This window comes from Cannabis sativa, chromosome 5 (genome assembly GCF_029168945.1).
Source record: "Cannabis sativa cultivar Pink pepper isolate KNU-18-1 chromosome 5, ASM2916894v1, whole genome shotgun sequence".
NCBI classification, from domain to species: domain Eukaryota; kingdom Viridiplantae; phylum Streptophyta; class Magnoliopsida; order Rosales; family Cannabaceae; genus Cannabis; species Cannabis sativa.
In genome coordinates, this window is record NC_083605.1 from 1,882,493 (window position 1) to 1,907,360 (window position 24,868).

General features: G+C 33.5%; 1 protein-coding gene and 1 long non-coding RNA gene across 2 annotated transcripts; both read left to right on the forward strand.

The window, feature by feature from the left end:
- Positions 1-3,267: 3,267 nt before the first annotated feature.
- Positions 3,268-5,636, forward strand: LOC115716947 (protein LEAD-SENSITIVE 1-like). Its single transcript, XM_030645874.2, has 3 exons — positions 3,268-3,727; positions 3,985-4,467; positions 5,328-5,636. The coding sequence occupies exons 1-3, from the start codon at positions 3,631-3,633 to the stop codon at positions 5,444-5,446; spliced, it is 699 nt and encodes a 232-aa protein (XP_030501734.2). The 5' UTR covers positions 3,268-3,630; the 3' UTR covers positions 5,447-5,636.
- A 9,920-nt stretch (positions 5,637-15,556) lies between these two features.
- LOC133038533 (uncharacterized) lies at positions 15,557-18,721 on the forward strand. The gene is made up of 5 exons (XR_009688055.1): positions 15,557-15,929; positions 16,650-16,753; positions 17,838-17,922; positions 18,298-18,404; positions 18,509-18,721. It is a non-coding gene; the product is annotated as an uncharacterized LOC133038533 (long non-coding RNA).
- The last annotated feature ends 6,147 nt before the right edge of the window (positions 18,722-24,868 follow it).

A 24,868-nucleotide genomic window follows, 5' to 3' on the forward strand; every position in this document is an offset into this window, starting at 1 on the left:
GGTGTCCAAAATGAAGGCCTGATTGGAAGAGTGTCAAGTAGAGATTCAGAGGAATCCTAGGGATCGGCGTGCTCAGCAAAAGGAATTGGAAGCTAGAGAAGAGTACCAGACAGTCCATAAGGCATTTATTTCCTTTCTTCAGCAAAAATCCAAAGTAAATTGGATTAAGGAAGGGGATGAGAATACAAAATTTTATCACTCTAGCCTAAGAGAAAGGAGAATTCAAAATAGAATCACATCTATTGTGAATGCAAGTGGGATTAGAGTGGATAATGTGGAGGATGTCACTGAGGCGTTTCTGCAATACTATAAACACCTTCTTGGAACCAAAATGCAAAACAGGAGGAAAGTGAAAATGTCTGTCATAGCTGAGGGGCCTACTGTTTCGGCTGTCCAAGCTGAAGCCTTATTAGCTGAGTATTCAAATGAAGACATCAAGCAAGCAGTTTTTAGCATCCCTGGGAACAAGAGTCCGGGACCGGATGGGTTTGGGAGCTTCTTCTTCCAGGATAATTGGGAAATGATTGGGATGGAGGTGTGTGAAGCCATTAGATCGTTTCTGCATTTAGGGAAGCTTCTGAAGGAGATAAATACTACAGTGATCACGCTCATCCCAAAGATCAAGAGCCCTAATTTGGTGAGTGACTTTCGACCTATCTCATGTTGTAATGTGCTGTATAAAATTGCTACCAAACTAATATGTTCTAGGCTTAAGAACATCCTTCCAGATTTAGTCTCTCTGAATCAAGGAGGGTTTATTAAGGGTAGATATATAGCTCATAACATCATGATTTGTCAAGACCTAATTAGGAATTATGGAAGAAAAGGAGCTAAGCCTAATTGTTTGATTAAACTTGACTTGCAAAAGGCTTATGACACTTTGGATTGGGATTTTCTAGAGGAAATGTTGGATGCCTTAAAGTTTCCTAAAAAGTTTACTGATTTAGTAATGAGTTGTGTTCGAACTCCTATGTTCTCTCTTATGTTCAATGGATCCATGCATGGTTTCTTTGCAACTAGGAGAGGGCTTAGGCAGGGTGATCCTATGTCTCCTTTGTTGTTCGTAGTGGGTATGGAGTATTTCAGTAGATTGATGAGGAAAGTTGGGAAGAAAGATGGATTCGGCTTCCATGAACGATGTGCTGATATGGAGTTGAATCATTTAAGCTTTGCAGATGATGTTCTAATGTTTTGCAGAGGGGATTTCAAAAGTGTCTATTTAATGATGCAAGCTCTCAAGCTTTTCTCGATCACTTCGGGTTTGGTTGCTAATAATTCTAAATCTGCAGTGTATTGTAGTAGTATGGATGGAAATGAAATTAGAAGGGTGCTTGAGATGTCAGGTTTTACAAAGCAAAATGAGCCTTTCAAGTATCTTGGTGTACCAATTTGTGCTAGGAAGATTTCGGCTTCTAACTGTAGTAGCCTGGTTCAGAAAATGGTAGCAAGAATTAAGATTTGGAGCTCGAGACATTTGTCCTTTGCAGGGAGATTGGTACTGATTAAATCGGTTTTGCTTTCCATTCACATATATTGGTGTCAGATTATGTTCCTCCCTAAGCAAATCATTAAGGAGCTGGAAGCAATTTGTAGGAGCTTCTTATGGACAGGGAAAAGCTTGATGAGCGGAGCTGGGGCTGTAGCTTGGGAAAAGGTGTGCTGTCCAAAGAAAACAGGGGGTTTGGGGCTGATGTACATTCCTCACTGGAATGCAGCAGCTATGGTGAAGCATGTGTGGGCGATAGAGAATAAGAAGGATAACTTGTGGGTGAAATGGATTCATTGTGTGTATATCAAACAAGATTCGTGGTGGGATTACAAAGCTCCTTTGAATGCAAGTTGGTATTGGAGGAAAATGGTTGAGCTTAAAGACAAAATCAGATATTATGTGCAACAGAGTGACTTTTCAGCACATGAATATCAAATTGGGGAGGGTCAAACATGGTTTGCTCAAGAGTTCGAAAAGGTATCTTGGTGTAATGAAGTGTGGTCTAGATTAAATACACCAAAGCATAGCTTTGTGCTTTGGTTAGCCATGATGAATAGACTCAAAACCAAAGACAGGTTATACAAGCATGGAGTGATTGAATTTGATAATTGCATCTTATGCAATGCAGCTGTAGAAACAATAGAACAACTTTTCTTTGGCTGTGTGTTTGCTACTGCTTCTCTCTCACAGGTGTTGCGTTGGCTTGGCTGGAATACAAAGGAAACATCTCTCCAAAGTCTCATGAAGAGGGTGAGAAAGGCAAAATGTAGCAGGTTCAAGAAAAAAGTGAAGGCTGCTGGTTTAGCAGCACTGGTTTATTTGCTCTGGCAGACCCGAAATGAGCATCAATGGGGGGAAAAAAACTGGTGTGGAAGAGATTTACAAGCAAGTTAAATGGTTTGTTAAGAGCAGAATTTTGTCTATATGGCCGAAAAAAATTACACAACAAGATAGAGAATGGTTTGAGAGGTTATAAAGTTTGTATAGTTGTTTTTTTTTTTTTAAAGTTTGTATATCAGCTGGTATAGAAAAAATTCAAGGCCTTTTATTTTAAGGTGCTTATAGGTTGTAAAAAATTGTGTTGAGGAGCAATGAAATTCTGAATTATCAAAAAAAAAAAAAAGTAACTTTCACTAGCGCATTTTGCAAACTGCACTGGCAAAGATGTCAAAGTTTTATCAGCGTACATTTGCAGTAGCTAAAATCTAACTTTTACCAACGCATTTACGTGCTGGGAAAAGTCATTTTTGCCAGCGCTTTTCATTTTATGCTGGCAAAAGTTCTAATACCAACATTGATTTGCCAACATATCACAAGTAAATTCTATTTTACCAGCCTAATACCAACTTTTGCCAGCACAAAAATGTACTGGCAAAAGTGACATTTCTTGTAGTATTATAATTAGTTACAACTTTTTTACTTTTAGTTATAAATTTTGTTGTGACTAAAAGTAAAACTTTTTGTAGTACCCCTCGACCGAGTTTAACATATCGGGGGCTCGTCGAACAACCTGGTCTAGCTAGGGAGTAGATGCAATGGTGCTGCATGTTCCTGTGTAGTTGTGGGGGAATTTCTTAGTATCCTACTTGAATCGAAAATTAAAGTCCTACAATCGTATACCAATATTGTCCACACGTTTTGTTGTGAACTTGCAAAGCAATTACCAACACACATGTCAACAACAGTGTGTTTGGGAGCACTATAAATATTCTACAGAATATACTCTTCTGGCTCAAATTTTTCACAACAAAACAACCTTAATGAAGAATAAGAAGACAATTTTGGTCAAATATTTCGTCTTAGCCAAGTGAACTCCAAGTTATACAATGTATGTATGTATGTGGCAGTTAATAATGTCATCACTACTTAATAATTAATTGATAATTAAGAAAAATCAATGAGTCCAATATTATAACGCGGCAATATATATATTCATAAATATATATATGAGAATAAATATAGTACTAGAACTGAGCTGAGGATATATTTATAGAATACCAAAATTATTAATTATTATTATTATTTTTTTTTTTGCTTTTAGTCTTGATTAAATAAGGAGTGAGAGAAAAGAGAGAGAGAGAGTGAGATAAATCTATATATATATATATAAGATCGATCATTCAGAAAAATATTATATAATTATGGATTTATCGCACAAAATGAATGAGGAGAGCAGTTTGAAGAAAGGAGATCACATCTACACTTACACAAACAAGCTACACACATCCTCCCTTCATGGTAAATATATTTATATATAAATATATATATATATATATATATCTTTTTCTTTTTTCTTTTATAGTAAATAGTTCATGCTTTATACAAATTTTGAATTATATAAATATAATTAATTCAACAATTAAATTGTATTAAATATAATTTTCCTTATTTAAAATGGGGTGTATTAATTTATAAGTTATTGGGGTGAAAATATAAATAAAATGACAAAATTAACTATCCTTAATAGAAAAAATTACAAAACTATGTGTTTACAGGAATATATGTGGGAAACAATGAAGTGATTTACTACAAGAGTAAGAGCAAGAGCAGAAGCGAAAGCGAAAAGTGTGAAAGTTGTAAATACAATCCAACGAAAGAGAGAGGAGTGGTGAAGTCGTGCTTGAAGTGTTTCCATCGAGGCCACGGGCTGTACCAGTTCCAGTACGGAGTATCGAAACGCCATTGCATGATTTGGCCATCGGGAACATGTTACACGGGGTCATGCATCGAAGATGGTAAAGTTATTATTAAGAACGCGGAAAAGATGTTAAAGGACAGTCATAAAAGTAGAAAGGCGACAGATAATAATAAGTTGTACGATGATTTCGACAAAAACAGCATGGGCTTCGCGGTTATGTGCACGACGGGAAATGTTACATGCATACAAGAGATTGCTGCCATGTCTAAAACAAAGATGTCTTTGAAGTGCTTTGTGGTTGCATGCCAATTTGCTGTGACCGTGTTTGCATTGCAAGAAGGTATTACAAATGCTGCTGCTTGTAAGATCAATGAGAACTAACAATCATAGAGTTAATAATAAATAATAATGGTAAAAATGAATTCATTAATTGTACACTTTTTTTATTCATGATATGTCATTTTAATTATCAAATTACAATTAAAGATTTGGTATATTTTATATGTTATTGTAACTGTTGATTGAAATTTTCAGTAATTAATTAAGTAAATAAAGATTTAGAGCAAGATAAGAAAAATGAATATGTAGATCATGACTGACTTTTACGTGGTTGAAGTATTAATGAGTCTTAGTTTAGGAGTCACTTGTATTGAGATAGAGAAGATGAAGTTCTCTCTCTAAAATTTGGCAACGTTTTGACTTTAATAGCAATAAGAGAGAAAGGACAAACCCCTTTTACCTGTAATCTCATAGTCCTATTAAAAGGCAGCGATGGAATTTATTTTTTTCATTCGTCTAAATGTTTTACTTGAGGGAAGGAAATACATTGATAGACATATATGAATATGTGAATATATGTCAAAAGTTATGCGAGTGAGACATAACCGGGTTAGACCTGATATGCATCATCAGGATAAACCACTAAAGGAACATAATATATGGATTGTGTTTATATGAATAGGATTATGCGGGTAAGGCATAATCAGGTTAGACTCGGTAACTATAACCGAGATAAACCCTACTATAATTCCTTATTTTAAATAGACATGTGAGCGTAACACGTGGGTCTATGCCATATAGACATAAATGGGCGTGTGAGCGCAACATGCATGTCCATATTAAATAGACAATAAGGGAGATGGCATTATTATATATACGATATGTTATTTGTGATTATTGATATCTTTACTGTCTTGCTAGGCTTGACTCACGGGTGTTCTATTATGCAAGAAAGGGTAAATCAGACTGTGATCAGCCATGAGTGCGAGAGCTTGGTGGTGCTTGTACATGTTCAGGCCACACAAGACCAAGCGGGTTAGGGTCTACCAGTGTTGTGTATTTTGTAACTCTGATTTTGCCGCTTAGTTTCGGTTCGTGAAAAAGACTTGTAATATTTTGTGAAAATATTTACAGGATCCCGAAACTTGTATTTTTTGGTTGTTTGTAAAGTTTAAAATTATTACAAGCTTTATTTTTATTCTGTTTCAAATTAAATTTAAATTTCCCGCGCTTACCCTTCCAGTAATCCCGGTTTAGGGGATTAAGGTTTCATAATCAGTTGTCGTGGCGTGCCTATTTGTTAGGGTGTTACAAATTTGCTCAAAGGTAAGTCCAGGAGTTGAATTCTTCTTTCTCTATGTGGAGGATGGACCCAAATGCTCCCAACCACTTCTCGCAGCCATCGCCATGGTATCCGTACCAGCCACCACCACCACCACCACCGCCATACTGATGTGGCCCTCAAGTAAGTTCCCTTTTCTCTTTCTTTAATGTCACATTGGGGACAATGTATCACTTTAGTTTGGGGGGTGAACTTAACTTTTTTATTTTGCTAAGTTTAACATGTTTTTTTTAGTCTTTTAATTTTTAATTTCTATTATTTTGAGTCAATTTGCTTAATGTGAGTCTATCTGAAAGTAGGTAGATTGCATGATTTAAAAAGTTCATTTATTATTACATTCTTGACTAATTTCACTTTTGCGCTTTAAAAGAACATGGAATCATATTAGGTAATTTTCTAGTAATTGAATTGATTTATGTATGCTAATTGTACAATGTGGAAAGATGTTTGAAAAATTCTAGAACTTGCTTGCTTGCTATTTGAGGTGAAATAATAAAGTATGCATGACTAGAAAAGTGATTTCGACATTTTTTTTGGATCGATTGTGTGCATTTCAAGCCATCCCTGTAATTTTATCCTAGTTACCTTTTTTTTTTTTTGAGCTTTAACCTATTCTTTGTTTCTCACATATTGAGCCTAGAAAAAAGATAAACCTTGAATATCCAAAATTTAACCCTAAGTATACCATAAGTAGATCTTCAGTTTGGGGGAATTTGCATGAGAAATTTGTTGTATGTGTGTGGGAAAAAGTGTGAAAATTGAGAGAAGATGAAAAAATAATTGATTGGCGATAACTTGAAAATAATAATAATGATAACAATAATAATAATAATAAATAAATAAATAAAGTTGTTGCAATATTGTTAAAAAATTTCTCTCATGTAATTAGAGAAAAAAGGGGTATTGGGATTGTGTGAAAAATATTTTGGATGACATGATTGGAGAAACTTGTGGTATAGGAAACCCTAAATGACCATTTTAACTACCTTTACCCTAAGCCTAACACTACAAGCCTAGAAAGATCTTTTGATTCTTGGTTGTGCATTGGTTTATAATAGTGGAGAATAGTAAGTATTGCAAGCATATGGAATTTTGGGTTAGTGAATTGATGATTGTAATTGGCATGCATAAAGTGGTTCAAGTGCTAGTTAATTGCATTCGATGGTTTCATGAGCTAAATACAATTAAATTGAAGTGTGTCAATGGCGTAATTGAACTGAAATTCTGGATGGTATACATAAGTGAAATTTTTCATAATCATGTTATTGAGTCTATTTGAAAATTACCCATGTTCTCGAGGTTGACTTGTTTAACTCTTATTTCCGTTTTAGTGTTTTACTCGTCAAGTTTAGTTTGGGAAAATTTTTTAGGTTATTTTTACAATAAATTTTAGATTAAGTTTAGTATATTTTTAATTTAGTTTTACTTGTGTTTGGAGCAATTTTTCGCTTGTTATCTTTTAATTTTACAGATTTAAAATAGAAGAAGATTAGAAAAATATTAACGGAAAAAGATGAAAAAAGAGATAAAAGATCGCATAAAATATCATTGTGCAAAATCAGGATCCTGCCTAGAAAAAAAGATATTACGCGTCGAACACGCGGGGAAAAAAAGGCACATGGGCCGCAGCCCGCCTCTTGAAAAGCAACATTACGTGTGAAAATCACACACGGTCTACGACCCATGAAGGAGGGCGCCGTGGCCCGCCCCTTTGTTGAAGCAAAAAAAGATTTCTCACGTGGGCTTGGTGTGGCTTCCTAATTCCAAGCTGAATAGGATTTTCAGCATGTGCATTTTCTATCTTTTTAGTCCCTCAATGGCTATATAATGAGTGAACGTCAGTTGATTTCGATTAGCAATTGAGAAGGAAATTAAAGGAAAAAAAAGGAGTACGAATTTCAGGGACCGAGTTCAATACTAGAGGCATTCGTCAGAGGGTTTTCAACATTCTCTTCTTCTCTATTTTCTTCTCTTTTCTTAAGTTAATATGTACGATTTCGCTTCCATAAACATGAGTAGCTAAACACTTAATTAGGGTCTAGATGGATATTTGTTTGACATTGTTTTATGGTTCTAATATGATTTTATTTTCCCTTAATTTCTATGTATTCTACTTCGTTCTTACTTAATTACTTTTAATTGCCTGATTACCAATTAACTGTCTATGATTTTCATGCGAGATCTGAGAAGTGAGTGTCAATTATGTTATAGTGAGATAGAACTGAATTTCAATATAGGACGAGAGTACCTGTATGGTTTAGATAGCTCGTAGGGTTTTTGTGTTTAATGTATGTTGCTTGTTTAATTTATCACGGGAGTAGAAAATTTGCATGTATCTGAGAAGATTATAAATTACCTTAGTAAACCTGCTATTACATAGAATTTGGTAAAAGGAAGATAACCATATTAGGCCATAATCAATAGATACAATTGAAATCGAAACCCCTAACTTTAATCATCGTTAATTTCTTTTTGATTTATTTTCTTCGCACTTTCACTATTTATTTAGTGTTTTGAATCTTACTTTTTTCTTAATTTTAAATTCACTAAATAGAAGTAAAGATTTAATTTTAAAGTATTTAACTAGAATCCTTGTAGGACCAACCTCACACTTTGTGAGTCTATTACTTTGCGTATTGAAATTATCACAACAATGCTTAAAGATATTTATTAACAAGCCAAAATGATTATGATATCAGTGATAATATCGCCGTTGAAGGTGAAACTTTGGCTTCAGTTTCGAGACCTCTGTCAATGTTCATGGGAGCTTGTCGAGTAGCCTCCGTTAGTTCTCTCATGGACTCAAGGCGAAAACTGTCACCAAGGCGAAGCAATTTTCGCAAGAACTCATGGGTCGAGCTATAAAGTGATTCTCATGGAGCCACCATGGCCACGAACGATGAGTCCTCTTGCCATTAACGTCTGCATCAGCCACTCTTCAAAATGGCCCCACACTACAAAAAACTGCTACTTTTAGTGACAACTTTTTAGTCATAACATAAATTTTTTGTGAGTAAATGTGACTTTTAGTCACAACAAAAAATTATTTGTGGCTAAAACATAGCATTTAGACACAAGTTGTCACTAATTTAGTTTTAGTCACAACAAGTATTGTGACTAAAAATACATTTAGTCACAACAAATTATAATTTTTGTGAATAATACCCTTTAACCACAGATTTTTTTTAGCCACAACATTGGAATAGTAATTTATAATTAGTCACAACTTTTTTACTTTTAACCACAAATTTTGTTGTGACTAAAAGTAAGATTTTTTTTGTAGTGCTAGTATCAAACTGTACTCTTCATGTGTAAAATATTTAGGAAACAAAAAGTAAAAAGTATGAAAAATACTTTAGAAAATAAATAATTAAAAATAATTTGATACACAGTTCTATTATATTTTTCTACAATCACCAATAATATTACTCAATTAAATTCCTCACGACTAATAGGGATTTTTTTTAAAAAAAAAATGCCCTATAGTAGAATTCTCGTATATATAAGGCAAGATTTTTTTATAGAAATTTTTACACAAAAAATCTATTTTGCACATTTTATTACTGTTTTACCCCTACACGCCTACATCATCATGAAGAGTACAGTTTGATACTAGCACATAGAAACTCCTCCATGACTGAACCTATTCTCACACGAGTTATAAATAGAACTGTGTATTAAATTATTATTCTCTTGGCTTCTCTCATACAGTTTCATAAGGATCAATTGTTATTCTCTTGGCTTCTCTCATCCATGACTGAACCTATTCTCACACAAGTTATAAATAGTGAAACCTCCGCTGCACTCTGGTCTGTTCTTGAAATGTACTTTGCCTCTCATACTAAAGCCAAGATCGATCAATATACCACTAAGTTGCAGAATCTCAAGAAAGGAGCCCTCACTCTCAATGAATACTTACTCAAGGTTCGTTCTCTTATTGATAAACTAAATTTTGTTGGTCATACTACTTCGAATAAATAACATGTTACTGCTATCTTTCGAGGGCTTCCATCTCCTGATTATGATACCTTTGTTATTTCGGTAAATTCTCGAGCTGAACCCATTGAAGTTACTGCTCTTGAAGCCCTTTTTTTGGCTCAAGAACATCGCATTGAACGTAAACACAAAGATCTTGATTCAGCCTCTGTGAATCTTGCTAATTTTCGATCTCGTGGTAATTCATCAAATCAATATAATAAAGATCATTGGAATCCCTATGCCACTGGTGCAAGGTCAAATCAAAATGGCTACCATTATGGAAATCCTAGTGGAAATGGCTTCTCATCTCGTCCTCCAACTTCTGGAGGAAGAGGCAACTTTGGAACTACTCAAAATAACAACTCAGCAAGAGGAACTAATACAAACAAACCCACCTGTCAGCTTTGCTCTCGACAAGGACACTATGCATCTAAGTGCTATCAAAGGTTTAATCCAGGATTTCCTGGTTTTGGTGCTGGATCAAGTAACAACACTCAAAATTCTCCTACGGCTATGGTTGCCACTGCTGAAACTGTCTGTGATAATGCCTGATATCCTGACTCAGGAGCAACACATCACTGTACTTGAAATGACAGCAATCTCTCTCAAAAATCTGACTTTAATGGTCAAGATCAAGTTTACATGGGCAATGGTGCAGGGTTAAACATTGAGAACATTGGTAAGAAACTCTTTCTATCTATTGATAAATCCAAGATTTTAACTCTCAATAATCTTTTGTATGTTCCAAAGATAACCAAAAATCTTATCAGTGTCTCAAAATTTGCTTCTGATAATAACGTCTTTTTTGAGTTTCACCCTGACTTTTGTCTTGTCAAGGATCGGGAGACACAGCAAGTGTTGCTGGAGGCTACTCTTGAAGCTGGTCTATATGTGTTTCCCCCTCTTCTACCCACAGTCAAGTCTCAACAGGCTTCTGTTCCTGTAACTCACTCTCTTTCAAGCATTTCTTGTAATAATGTTCAGTCCACTAATAACACTACTGTTAACAGTTCGTTATTTCATTTGTGGCATTCTCGTCTTGGCCACCCTGCCATTAAAACAGTTCAGCAAATAATGCATAAGTGTAATATCACAAATAGCAATAAAAATGTTTTTTATTTTTGTTCATCTTGCTGTCTAGGCAAAATACACAAGCTACCTTTTCCCAGATCTACTACTGAATATATTAAAACCTTGCAATTAATACATTCTGACCTATGGAGTCCCTCCCCAATGATTTCCTCAAATGGTTATCACTACTATGTTCATTTTACAGATGCCTTTTCCAGATTTACATGGGTTTATCTTCTCAAAAACAAGTCTGATGCTATTCAGACATTCATCAACTTTAAAAATCTGGTTGAAAAAGAATTCAATTTACCCATCAAAATGCTCCAATCTGACTGGGGAGGAGAGTTTCAAGCATTCTCTCCATATCTCACTGAGCATGGCATACATCATAGGCTCTCTTGCCCCACCACTCATGAACAAAATGGTGTGGCAGAGAGAAAACACAGGCATCTCATTGAGACTGCCCTCACTTTACTTGCTCATGCCTCCCTTCTTTTGTCCTTCTGGGATGAAGCTGTGAGAGCCTCAGCATTCTTAATTAATCGTCTTCCCTCCTCTGTTCTCAAAGGGGATACTCCTCTCCATAAATTATTCAAAATCGAACCTGACTACTCTCAACTACAGGTATTTGGTTGCTCATGCTATCCTAACACTCGACCATACAACAGACACAAACTTGCTTTTCGATCTGAGGAATGTACATTCCTTGGCTATAGCTTGAAACATAAAGGATACAAGTGTCAATCTGCCTCTGGTAGAATTTTTATCTCTCGAGATGTTCTTTTTAATGAGTACCAATTCCCTTATGCTAAAATCACTCAATTCATCCCACCTGTTCACCCCAACCCCAGTTCTCAATCCCACACCTCTGTCCCTGTTCCTCTTCAACCTACTGTATTTCATCCACCTGCACCTCCCCTCTCCACCACCACATCTTCTCCATCTGATTCTTCACCCTTGCCCTCATCATGTCCTCTGTCTTCACCTATATCTGCTTCCTCTGTTCCCCCTTCTACTACAAATGTTCATCCCATGACAACTAGAGCAAAAGCAGGTTTTTATAAACCGAAGGTTTACATCAATTCCAAAGAACCTCTCACACTTGCAGATGCTCTAGCTGATCCCAAATGGAATGCAACAATGGGTACAGAGGTTGTGGCCCTCAAAAAGAATAAAACTTGGACACTTGTTAGGCTTCCTCCTGGTAAGAAAGTAATTGGTTGCAGATGGGTTTTACGAGTCAAAGAAAACACAGATGGGTCAGTTTCCAAACTAAAGGCCCGGTTAGTGGCCAAAGGATTTCACCAAGAATATGGCCTTGACTTTCAGGAAACCTTCAGTCCAGTTGTAAAATCACCCACAATTCGAATTGTTCTCACCATTGCTCTCTCTCACCAGTGGCCCATTAAACAACTAGACATTAATAATGCCTTTCTCAATGGCACTTTACATGAAGAATTCTACATGCAGCAGCCCCCTGGTTTTGAAGACACAGATAAGTCCCTAGTTTGCAAGCTTCATAAAGCAATATACGGTCTAAAGCAGGCTCCTAGAGCCTGGTTTGACCAACTCAAGCAGACACTACATCGATTTGGATTTCAAAGTTCAAGAGCTGACACATCTCTCTTTATTCGAATTCTTCCTCAACACACCACTTTTCTTTTGGTGTATGTGGATGACATTCTTATAACAGGGAATGATTCCACTGAAATAGCCACTGTCATCTCTCAACTTAACTCCATCTTTGCTCTTAAAGATTTGGGTGATATCAACTACTTTCTTGGCATCCAAGTGACTCATACTGCTACTGGTTTACACCTCTCTCAAACAAAATATCTTTACTGATGTTCTGTGCAGGGCCAAGCTCCAATTTGCCAATAGTCTACCAACTCCAATGACAGGGGGGAAAAGCTCTCTGCCATTGGAAGTGATCCTGTCAAAGATCCCCATCTCTATCGAAGTCTTGTTGGAGCACTTCAATATGCTACCATAACAAGACCTGAAATTTCATACTCTGTAAACAAAGTGTCTCAGTTCATGCATTCCCCTCTTGAGTCACACTGGAAAATAGTTAAGAGAATTCTTAGGTACTTGAAAGGGACACTTGATTATGGCCTCACACTTCAGCAATCTGCCTCTCTTGATCTTGTTTGTTTTTGTGATGCTGACTGGGCATCTGATATCAATGACAGAAGGTCGACTACAGGTTTCTGTGTTTATCTTGGGCAAAATCTTGTGAGTTGGACATCCAAAAAACAGCCAACTGTATCTCGATCCAGTACAGAAGCTGAGTACATGAGTTTAGCTAGCATCACTGCAGAGATCACCTGGATACAGTCTCTACTTTCTGAACTTAAAGTCTCAATTCCTCGATCACCAACTGTCTGGTGTGATAACTCCAGCACAGTTCAGATGGCAGCCAACCCTATACTACATGCTAGAACTAAACATATTGAATTGGATCTACGCTTTGTGCGAGAAAAGGTTCTGGCAAAAACTCTTGCTGTCAAACACACTCCTGCTTATGATCAGACATCAAATATTCTAACTAAAGCATTGTCCAACAACAGATTTGTATTTCCCAGAGACAAACTCAAAGTCGAGTCTCTCTCCACCTTGAGTTTGAAGGGGACTGTTAAGAATAATACTTAATAATTGTAATAACAGTTTTTCTGTTTTCTGTTATGTCTGTTGGGGTTCAAAGATATTCTTGTCCTTTCCCTTTTATTGTTTATTTCCTGTATATAAAGGATGTAATCACTTTGCTTTAATCAATGAGAATCAGTTTATTCCTTTTCTTGCTTTATTTCGTTTCCTTACTCTCTTGCCCCTTTGGTATGTTGATTTGTTTCCATATCCATATATACTGCAATTTATATCCTAATGAATTTCGGTCCTCTTAGTATCTTGATTTGTTTCCATATACTGCAACAAGTAACCATGGAGTGTTATAAATTCTAATATTGCATGTAAAAATTCAAATTATAGTACTTCTATAATATCTAATATATTACATTATTTGATAATATATACCGACAAAAAGATAAAATCTACATTTGATAAAAATACTAATACACACATCTGTATACCATGTATAAACATATATTAATATATATAATACTCATAAAACAACACACATATTTTTATTAGAATCATTTCATTCAATCTTCAGGCAATGAACGCAAATAAAATTCACATATACGAGTAGAAGATTATGAGTAGATTACTCAAATGTTGTCAACACAAATAAAATAAAATAGATTAATTAAGCATAAAGATATAAGAACTAAGGAATAAAGAAGTAGAAGCATACACAACCCACTACCTAGACTAGACATGAGACATCATTACGACTTTCTCCTTCTTCATAATAGTGGTGTTGTGGTGTGAACAAACAATGGTTTATGTGGCATAAAACAAAGAATATATAAACGACCTTCACGATTAAGAGTATAAGAGCATGTTTGGTATTGTTTTCTGTTTTTTATTTTTAAAAAATTGTTTTTCGAAATGAAAAAAAAAATAGTTTTTGAAGTTTTTAAAAACAAGTTATGTTTGCTTAGTGTTTTTTAAAAACAATATTGGCTAAAAGTGAATTGGTTTTTAAAACAGAAAACAACATTTAGTTGTTTTCAAAATTCTTATTTTTTGTAACTTTGTTTTCTGAAAACTATTTTAAAAAAACAAAGTCAAACAAGCCAAATTGTTTCAAAAAACAATTTTCTGTTTTTAAAAACAAAAAACAGTTTTTTAGTTATAATACCAAACATGCACTAAATTTCTGAACCTTTTTTTTTTTTTCATTTCGTTTAAGAACTGAGAGATAGAGAAGTTAAGGATTGAGGAAAAGATAAAGGGAAGGAGTGGTAGGAAAATGGGAGGCTAATTGACAGATAATGGGCTAAGTGAAAAAATTTGGCGCCATTTTTCTTTTATACAATCATACAAAAAAAAAATGTGAATTCCAAAATGGTAATAAGTATAATCATTTTGTTTTAATGATCAAATATTATCATAATGATTTTTTTTTTGTTTAATTATTATATTATATACCTTCGTTTTTTATTGCTAATTTTTTTTTATTTCTTGAATATTAGAAAATATTAATAATTTTATATGTTGTAATTAAATTTTGAATAATCAATTATTAATATGTATAAATTTAATTATGGGATTTATAAATTAAGTTTCAATTAATCCAATAATAAAATTTTGAGAACTGAATAAATACTATAAATATGATTGAAATTTATCAATAAAAAAATCGCATCACAATTAAAAGAAATATTTTATTTTACAAAAATCGAGTTCATTTTAAAATGTATCCCATACGTACTTAACTAAATGACTTTATTCAAATTTATAATTAAATAATTCAAAACATACATACTGATCAGGAACATTTAGAACAAGTGTTAATAAATATTGTAATAACATAATAAAACTATCATTATTAATTAATTTTTAATAATATTTTTATTAAGTCATCAACGATAATTAGTATGACATTTATTATTTAAATGTCATTAATATTTTTCATGACATTTCTCAACAACATTTATAAACTATCACTACTACAAACATATCTTTTAACTTCGTTTTTTTAGTTTAATAAATTAAAAATACGAAGTTAAAATTATTTTAAGTCCAGTATCATCACTTTTAGTTTGGCATCTAATAAAATTTGAGTTATATTTTCGGTTTTCCTAAATAAGCCAAGTTAAAAGTAAAGTATAATTTTTTATTAATTTTTGCTTTATTGTAAAAAGAGCTTTGTCTTCGCTTATAAGCTTATAGTCGAAGACTAAAGTCTACTTTAGTCTCTAACCCACGATACAACTAAAATAAATCAAACCTCTCACTTACCCCAAATCAGACCCTTCGCTTACCCCCAAATCAGACCTATCCCAAATCAGTTACTCCATCGCTTACAGCTACTCCCAACTCCTCCGACGACGATGACGGCCCAAACGAGGTCTAGTTCTCCTCCCCCAACAACCCCAAACAACGACGAGGACGTCTCTCTCTGTTTCTATCCCCGAAGTCTCTTATTTTCTCTCCGTCAATGGTCACGAGAAGGACGACGACGCCCTCATGCTCTCTCTCATCTGATCTACGACGACGCCCCGATGGTAAGAGAAAAGCTTAGATATTGAGTTTGTGTTTCATTTTTTCTGTGATTTTCTTCCACTATTTAGTTTAGCTTTGTTAATTTGACACACTTGCTACATTACAATGACAAATTAGAAGCAAGGAAAGGGGATCCCATCTCCCATAGGCCTTTAGTGTGCTATTAAGAGAAATACAGTTGTACTCTGATGTTCCCGTTATCAAAACAACTGATTTCAGTGATTCAGGATATTCCTGCAGTGATGCATCCTGCATTAGATTGGAATTTTTATGTCAGATTCACAAGTGCTTAACTGTGTGATTAATAAGAAAAATAGCCGAAAACATCTTAAGAGTTGATGATCTATTTCCGAGTTTTAGAAAATCAGCTTTGAGATATCAATGAATATAGTGCAGCAATAGTCTTTCACTGTCAACAATTGTTATGAGTAGGTTACCTCAGAAGAATAAAAAGCAAAAATGAATATGACAATAAATATTAACAAGTAACTAATTATAACATCAATCAATATTTACTCCCACAGAAAAGAGAGAAACGGATCTGAAATTACCTGCATATTATAATATAATTTTAATTGTGAACTCTTTTATGTAATGGTAAGCTAATTACAAGAATCCAATAGTGGTTCTATTTCTTGTTCTATATCTATGGATTTAGAATGACAAATCAAGAATTTGGTTAGGCTTTTGATTAATTGATGCATTGTCCTTTTTCTCTGTAGTGCTGCGTGTACTACTGAGTAGTTTTTAATGATGCTGATGATGATGTTGTTGGGGAAGAAATTGAAAAGTTGTTATTCCATTTGATGGAAAAGCCCTAATCAAGGTAATTCTTTTACAAGGTTTTTTTATCAAGAATTTTGTATTAATTGATTTTTATTTGTGTGTATTTAGAGTGTAATTTTAGTATTTTTATTTAATTTATTCCATTTGATTCGAGAAAATTTGGAAATTAGGAATTTTAGATTGTTTATCTTTTCATTTTCTTTGTTTTTGGAAAATATAAAATTAGTAATTACTTTTTTGTTTTGATGTCACTCTTGTTTAAGAAATTGTGTGAATATTACTTTTGTTTTTGGGATTTTGATTTTATGTTGTTATTCTTGTTTGGTGTTTGGTGTTTTGTGAATGTGAACTTAATATAAATCTAGATATATTTTTATATATATATATATATGTATCTTTTGTGTGAGGGTGGGTTATATGGTTGGATTTATATGGTTATAGTGTGAGTGTTTGTTATTTTATTGTACATATTGCAGCCCAAACATTAAACTTTCGTCTCATTCTTCATACGAAAATTACATTGTGGTGTAATATAATATGCTACAAACAAAACTCAATCATCATTGGCATAATCTCAAGATGAGGTGTCTTAATTGGGTTTTTATTGTATATAAAAAACAAATGTATTTTGCTTCAGGTATGTAGGATATTGTGGTTTCTTAATTAGTTTGAAATATAGCACATGATTCTTTTCTTGTAAATTAGCATTTTAAAGTTTCATGAAATATAAACAATTTGAGAAGAAAGGAAAGAGTTTGGCCAAGTTTCAAAACACTTTTGGCTCCATTTAAAAGTGGTGTTTGAAGAAAAAAAAAACTTTGTTGATCTTTTCACAATTACTTTAATAATTTTTAACCAATGGTAATCATTCGGAAAAAAGACTTTGTTTGTGACCCGTATACAAGGAGATAGAATAATTTAATTTATGCTAATCATTCGGAAAAAAAAATATTGTGTGTACCCATATATAAGCTTAGAATATTTTGTACTGTGGAATGAATGCTTTGTATCTTTGACACTTTTGGATTGGAAATCTTACTAAGTTAATACAGTACAGTAGTCAATCAAATTTGATTGAAAAAACTTAATGGAATGTATATATATTGCTACCCACTTGTTTGTAGGTTTTGCGGTTGATCATCGAGGGTCCAAATTTGAGGTGGAACACAATTTCTTTCAAGTGTTTATTGGTTTGTTGGCTACTTAGAGGTATATTTTTTCTATTTTATAATTAATTATGTATTAATAAGCATGTTAGATGAGTTTTAATATCTTAAATATTTATCCATAGTGAAGTAAGTTCTGCGGTCGGATGGGTGGAATTTACTTTTTTATTTTTGTGGATTGTTATATGTTTTGATTTTATAGTTAATTCTTTTTAAAAATTTATTGTTGTTATGCTGTTGAAATTTCAGTATAATTTGGATAAATGTTTTGATTTAATAAGATGAATAACAAATTTTAGATGTTCTTCATACCGTGGAACTATGAGTATGTACAAGTACTATTTAAGAACTATTTAAATATAGTTTTATTTTTCTTTTTAAATTAACACTTAATATTTTCTTATTAATTTCTTAATAGTTGTCATTGAATGCTTGAGATCGTTTGTGTCGCGAAGATCGCTCACTTGGATCCTTTGTTAAAACATTGTGAAAGCTCTAAATTCATTCGTTCTTATAAAAGAAAAGGTAATTAAATTATAATTAATTCATTTATAAAGTTACCAAATAGTATCTAAAACATAATAGAATTAGTTACAATATGAAAATTAATTTTCATTTTAATTTTATAGTTTGGAATGAAGAAAGCATACGATGCGGAGACGATGTTGCTACCACTGCAACATCAATGGTTATCGAAATTGACACAATATTTGTACCAGTTAGCTTTAGACTTTTAATTTTAGGCAATACTTATTTTATGTATAATTTTTATTAGTAAGGATTTTTCATATTTTGTAATGTATACTTTAACTTTGTTATAATATAATTAGAATATTTTTTGTACTTAATTTTGTTATATAATTAAAATGATTTTTATTTCATAGAAACTATTAATTCTTATAATTAGTTTATAATTGTTTCCAAAAAACAATATAATGTATAATTAAATACTAAATAAAAAATTAATATATATTCAGATTTAAATATTAATTGAAGAAACCCTACGTCTTCGGTTTTTATATAATAATCGAAGAGGAAGGTCCCTTTTCTCTTCGGTTATTATATAAAAACTGATGAGAAAAGTAACCTTTGTCTTTGGTTTTTATATAATAATCGAAGAGAAAAGTGACCTTTTTCATCAGTTATTATATAAAAACCGAAGACATAGGACCCCCTTACGTCTTCGCTATTTTAGGACATACGTCATCGCCTCAAATAACTTCGGTAGCGAATTTTTATAAAAACCGAAGACAAACTGACTTAAAAACCGAAGAGAAAGGCCCTTTTTGTAGTTGTGTATTGTCGTGTTATATAAATTTCTACAACATTAAAATGAAAACGTCATGAATGTTTTGTTGTGAAAAATCATTTTTGTTGTAGTGGGTGTTGATTATGTGGAGCATAAAACATGGTTTTATCATTTGGCTACCTGCGACATGTTTATAAACGACTCGGTAAAGTTTCCATTTTCCATTATAGGTTATGATAGTTGGTTTTCAGTTGCTTTTTGAATGTTTTTAAGTTTAGATACTGTATTAAAGTTTTTAAACAGTTGTTCAACCTTTTGATTTGTATTTCTGTGATGTTTTTGTTTCAGCATATGAACACCATATTCTATTACCTTAGGAAAAAAGGTAAATATTCTTCCGCTGTGACGTTGAATTTTGCGACAACTGATTTTCTCTTTGATGATTCCATCCAAGCTTTGTACGAAAAATTTAACAAAGCCAAGTCAATGAAGACTAAGATGTCGCACATTCACGCTGCCCACCCAATAGCGCATTACATTCGAGGTTTTCCGTGTTCGAAGCCTTGGTATGAAGCCGATCATGTGTTATTCATCATCAATCTAAGGAGGGAAAGTCATTGGGTGTTTGATCGTCTTGACTTGAATGAAGGGATTCTGTTTCTGTATAATTCTTTGAGGACTGTTAAAATGAATGTTGCAGCTAGGAATGCCATGAAGGCTTATTCTGTGTTGCTCCCTTTGTTTTTTTGATCTCCTTGGTTTCTGGAAGAATAGGTCACATGCTCCTGCTTTAGGTTCTGACCCTACAGCTCCTCTAAGAATTGTGGAGATTAGTGGTTGCCGTCTCAGCAGAAAAAGTGAGTTGTTTCTTTTAAGTTTATTTTATGTTATTTTTTAGTTACTAAACTGTTTTCCTTTGTCTGTTTCATAGTGATTGCGGTGTGGCTGCATTTGCCGAGTTCTTCATTCATGGAAAAGATATTCTTGCGGATTTTGACATCAAAGTTTATCGTACTCGTCTTGCTGCCCTTTTCTTCTCATATGGTCAAAGAAAAATTAATGAAAGCATTGATAGCGAGGATGAGAAGCAAAGCAAGTCTTCTAAGGCTTCCAAATTGAAAAAGTAGGGTCTTTTAAGTTGGTGACAATTTGTTGTTATTGGTTGATTATATTATCAGATAATAGTTAGTGTTATTGGTTGAATATAGGTATCATATTTTGTTTTATACTCTGGATCTGGTTTTAAACTTTTAGGATATTTGACATTAATCTTTATATTATGTTTATTCTATATGTTTGTATCAGGAGAAGTTGTATGTTTTTCTAATTGTTTAAGTTATTTTATACAGTCGCACAACTATATAGAAACTATTTTCCAACTATATACAAACAATGTACTTGTATTTTAAAATTGACTATCAATGTATTTAATTCCCTATTTTTCCATTGCTGCTTTTTCCTTTAATTACTTATGTTTTTATTAATTCTTATCTGACTTTTTTTTAAAACTTTAATAAAGAAGTTATTTTTGTACTAAATATTTAAGAAGTGTCAAAACTGTAACAAAACCATTTTGCAACTATTACCAAACTGTTTAAAATTTTTAAAAAACAAAATCCCATGTGTGTAGAATATAACACATCAACCTGTTTGAATTCTCACACAGAATTAAACAATTCAAATAATTCAACTGTATCTATTTTATTGCTTGATTGTTGCATGTCTTTCGGTTGTGCCCGTGTTGACCACATTTGCTGCACCTGTTATATTTTTTTGTATCCCATTCAGATAAAAACCTTCGTTTCCTTGGTCTTCCAGATCTTATTTTCTGGTTTGGTGGCAGAACAATGAGATCTTTTATGTTTTGTGGTACATCCCATGTTGTGTGATTGTGTACCAGATATGTTGAGCCCCTGTATGTTTCAAGCCATGTTCTTATCGTGTAATAACCTGAACAGTAGTTGTAAACATTCAAGTTCATCTCTTTTATAATAGCAAGCGCATGAGCACACGGTAACTCGTCAAGTTGGAATCGGTTGCAACTGCATGTTTTCTCCTTGAGGTTGATGACCCATGATCTGGTTAGTTCTACGACTTCGAACATGGTCTCGTTTATTGGCTTTACCTGCGAATTAAGTAAATTTATAAAATTGTTATTATGTATAAAATAACAGAAAATAAACTATTAAGAAACCGTAATGCAACTTAAAAATTTAAGAGATTTTTACATTTTCTGTCAATGAGTCCACAAAGTTGTTGACTAATTTCTTCTCTGCTGTAGGTGTTAAAAATGTTGTTGTTTTCTGTGCCTTTTTCCTGTTTGTGTATGTCCATTGTTGTATCAAAGCTCTCAATGACTCCATCAGTGTTGTGATTGGTAGCTCTATAGCTGCTAAGTTTGCTGCATTTAGAGATTCAGCAATGTTTGAAGTCATAGTTGAATACATGTTGTTTTTGCAGTGGTATCTTGACCATTTGTGGTATCCAACTTGTTGTAAATATGGTCTGACACGGATGTCCAAGCTGTCCAACTCGCTCATATGGTATTCAAATTTCCTCTCTGTGTATGCTCTGGCTGCAGCGAAGAATGGTTTATCCAGCTTGCTTGCATTCTTCTTGAATGTTGCTTTTAGGTTGCTTAACAGGTGGTATACACAATAGCAATGCATGATTTCTGGAAATACATGAACAGCTGCCTTAATTATGCTCTCATGTCTATCTGAGATCAAGCACTATTCCTCTCTAATCCCATATGTTTGTCTTACTTTTGTGAAAAACCATTGCCATGAGTTGTTGTTTTCTGAATCCACAACAGAAAAAGCTAGTGGAAAAATGTGCCCATTTGCGTCTTGTGTTCAAGCAGAGAGCAATGTACCTCCATATATATGTTGATTTAAGGAAAGTTCCGTCAACAAATATTATAGGTTTGCACTTCTTCCATCCTTTAATTGAAGCATCCAGTGCGACAAACAAGTACTTGAAGCTGTTGTCATCCTCTGTTTGCATGTGCACTATTGTTCCGGGATTAGTTGTTTGCAACATGTGCAAAAAACTGGGCAGCAGCTTGTATGATTCGTTGGCTTTTCCTCGTAATTCTTCTTGCGCGTGCTCTTTGCTTCTCCATACTTTCATGTAGTTCATTCTCACCCCATACTTGTGTTTCATTTCTCCTCTGATGTCTTGTGGCGTTTTTATGTTGTTTTTATGTTGGTAAATCGTGGCTTGATGTAGTTTCCAATCAATTTCGTTGTAGCTTGTCTTTTGTCGGCAAATCTTATGTTTAGATCACAAGTGTGTATCACCTTCCTGTCGTACTTTTGAATGATGAATGACTTTGTTGGCCCGTTTCTGGATGCCGTTAGTGCCCACTTGCATTTTGGATCCAAACAACAAATCTTATATGTTCTTGCACATGATTTTTTCACTCTGAATTGGAAGTTGTTCCTAATTGCATAGAAACCAAGCACACTCTGGAGTGTTTCTTTGTCTTTGTATATTTGTGCTTCTTCTATTTCAGGATGTTGCGGATCTGTGATTAGTAGTTCGTCATAATCTGTGATTTCTGGTTCCCTGTTTTTGTTGTTTTCCAGTTGCTCAACCATCTCCTCTGCCACAAGTTTTGCATAGTCCATGAAGTCAAATTTTTCTCCCCCATCTTCCGGTGCTGTAGCTTCAATTGTATGTTGTTAATTTGTTGAGTCTTCTGTTGTTGCTGCATTGTATTCGATCGGTTCGAAGGCGCTTGTATGTGTAATTAATGAATTGTCATTTCCCAAGAATGATGCATTGATGGTTGTTGTTGGGTTGTTGATGACATTTCCACACAATGGGTATGTTGTGAAGTCGGGGTCCTTCAGTTTGAGTTGTTTGTTGAAATGCAGGCTTTCATCATCCTTTATCCTCAATGGTTGGTATCCTTCTTTCACTTGATATTTCAGTTGCAAAACAGTGTTTTCTTGGTTGCATTCCAGGACATCTTTGAGTTTCTGTTGTAAAGCTTCATAGTTATAATTGGCTGAAATGTAATGTCCACTGGCTTCATAATTTTCATAATTCATTCGATCATCGATTTGTCCATTGTAGAAGACTAGGAATGGAATGTCTTTCCTTTCCTATGATTTTGAAATGGTTATTAGTGCAAGGTAACAAATTTAAAACTGGTTTGATTCTGTTATGAAATAGAGTACAAACTTACTTCTATTTTTGTCCCTTTGTTCAAGCATTGTATTTCCTGTCCTGATTCCTGCTTTTGCCATTTTTTTTTTTTTTTGCTATTAATAAACTATAAGGAAACGAAAATAAAACTATTAAGAAACTTCAACAAATATTTCAGAAACTAACCATTTCTCAAACTGTTTTATCTTTCTCTTTTCCAAAATAAATTCCTACAAACAATGTAATTAAACTATTATTAAATGAATATGCAACTGTAAATCAACTTAAACCACAACTCTTTACTCAAAATTACATAGTCGTTTCTCATTGTCACTTTTCATCATGTTTATTTGAATCAGATCAATTTCCAACTATTATAAAACTAATTTGCCACCATTTACATAAATTGTACCTTGTATATCTACTAGCTTTTGGTACTCGTCAAGTGACACTTCTTCATAATTTGTAAACCATTTTAAAACGATAATGCAACTGTAAGGCAATGCAAAAAATTGCTTATTCGTACCATGTGGTTCCTTAATTAGAATCAGTTCTTGTTTTTTATTTTTAAGAATATCTGAATTGCCTGTTGTACACCAGTGAATCAACCAGAATGCAACTGTATATGACGTATATCATTGTTGAAAATTTTTCATTTCATACCTTTTTTTAGATTTGAGGGGGAGCTCCAGATCTGTTTAATACAAATTTACATTGCTTCAATCTGGATTTTCGAGCCTCGATTGAGTGATTTTGAACGATAAAAATCAAAATCAAATATTTAATTTCAGTTTCTTCACGGTTTTCTGGTTTTTTTTTTTAATTTTTTGTTTAGATCCTTGGAGTTGTTCTTTTGCAATCAAAATTCGCCGGAATTTATGGCTGTTCTACGCTCGATCTGGTTTCATTCTGGTTGCGTAGTAGACTGGATCGATGGAGGTTTCTTCATCGTCTCCGTTCGTGACGTGCGGCTGAAGGTATAGGTCAGGTGGTATTTTTGTAATATTTTCAATGTGGGCTGTATAAATGTTGATTGGGCCGACCCACAGTAATATTGTAATATTTTACCCTTTTTGGAATTTTTCTATTTTTTTCCTTTTTTTTTTTCACTACGGATATTTATGTTTTTGCATTTCAAAAGGTAATAATTTATTTTTCATTCATATGAGACACTATATTAAAGTTATAGTATCTCATTTGTTTTTTAAATTTTTTTTATTATTTATGAAATCCAAAACAAAGTTTAAAAATTTTGTTGCATGTGTGCAACTTAATTTTTGAACCTTGCTTTTGATATTATAATTAAATTAATTTTTAAAATTTTTTAATCATAAAAATAAAAACTAATTTTTTTTTTAAAAATAAAAATATGTTCTACATTTACTATGTTTTTCAATTTTCAAAACAAAAAATAAAAATGTGTTATGTAAATTTTATTTTTATTTTCATTTGTTGATTTTATTTAAGTCAGGTCCAGGGCTAGGCTCCGAGACCAGGATGGGAGCCGAGGTCGAGTCCAAGACCGACGTCGAGGTCCAGGTCCAGGGTCTAGTTTGGGTCGAGGTCTGGGTCCGGGCTCTGGGTT

What these genes read in the sequence shown, in the direction of transcription:
- LOC115716947 (XM_030645874.2), top strand. Translation starts at nt 3,631, where the DNA reads ATGGATTTATCGCACAAAATGAATGAGGAGAGCAGTTTGAAGAAAGGA. An exon ending in ACACACATCCTCCCTTCATG is followed by an intron (nt 3,728 to 3,984) that starts GTAAATATATTT and finishes ATGTGTTTACAG; the next exon opens with GAATATATGTGGGAAACAAT. An exon ending in CGTGTTTGCATTGCAAGAAG is followed by an intron (nt 4,468 to 5,327) that starts GTATTACAAATG and finishes CTGTCTTGCTAG; the next exon opens with GCTTGACTCACGGGTGTTCT.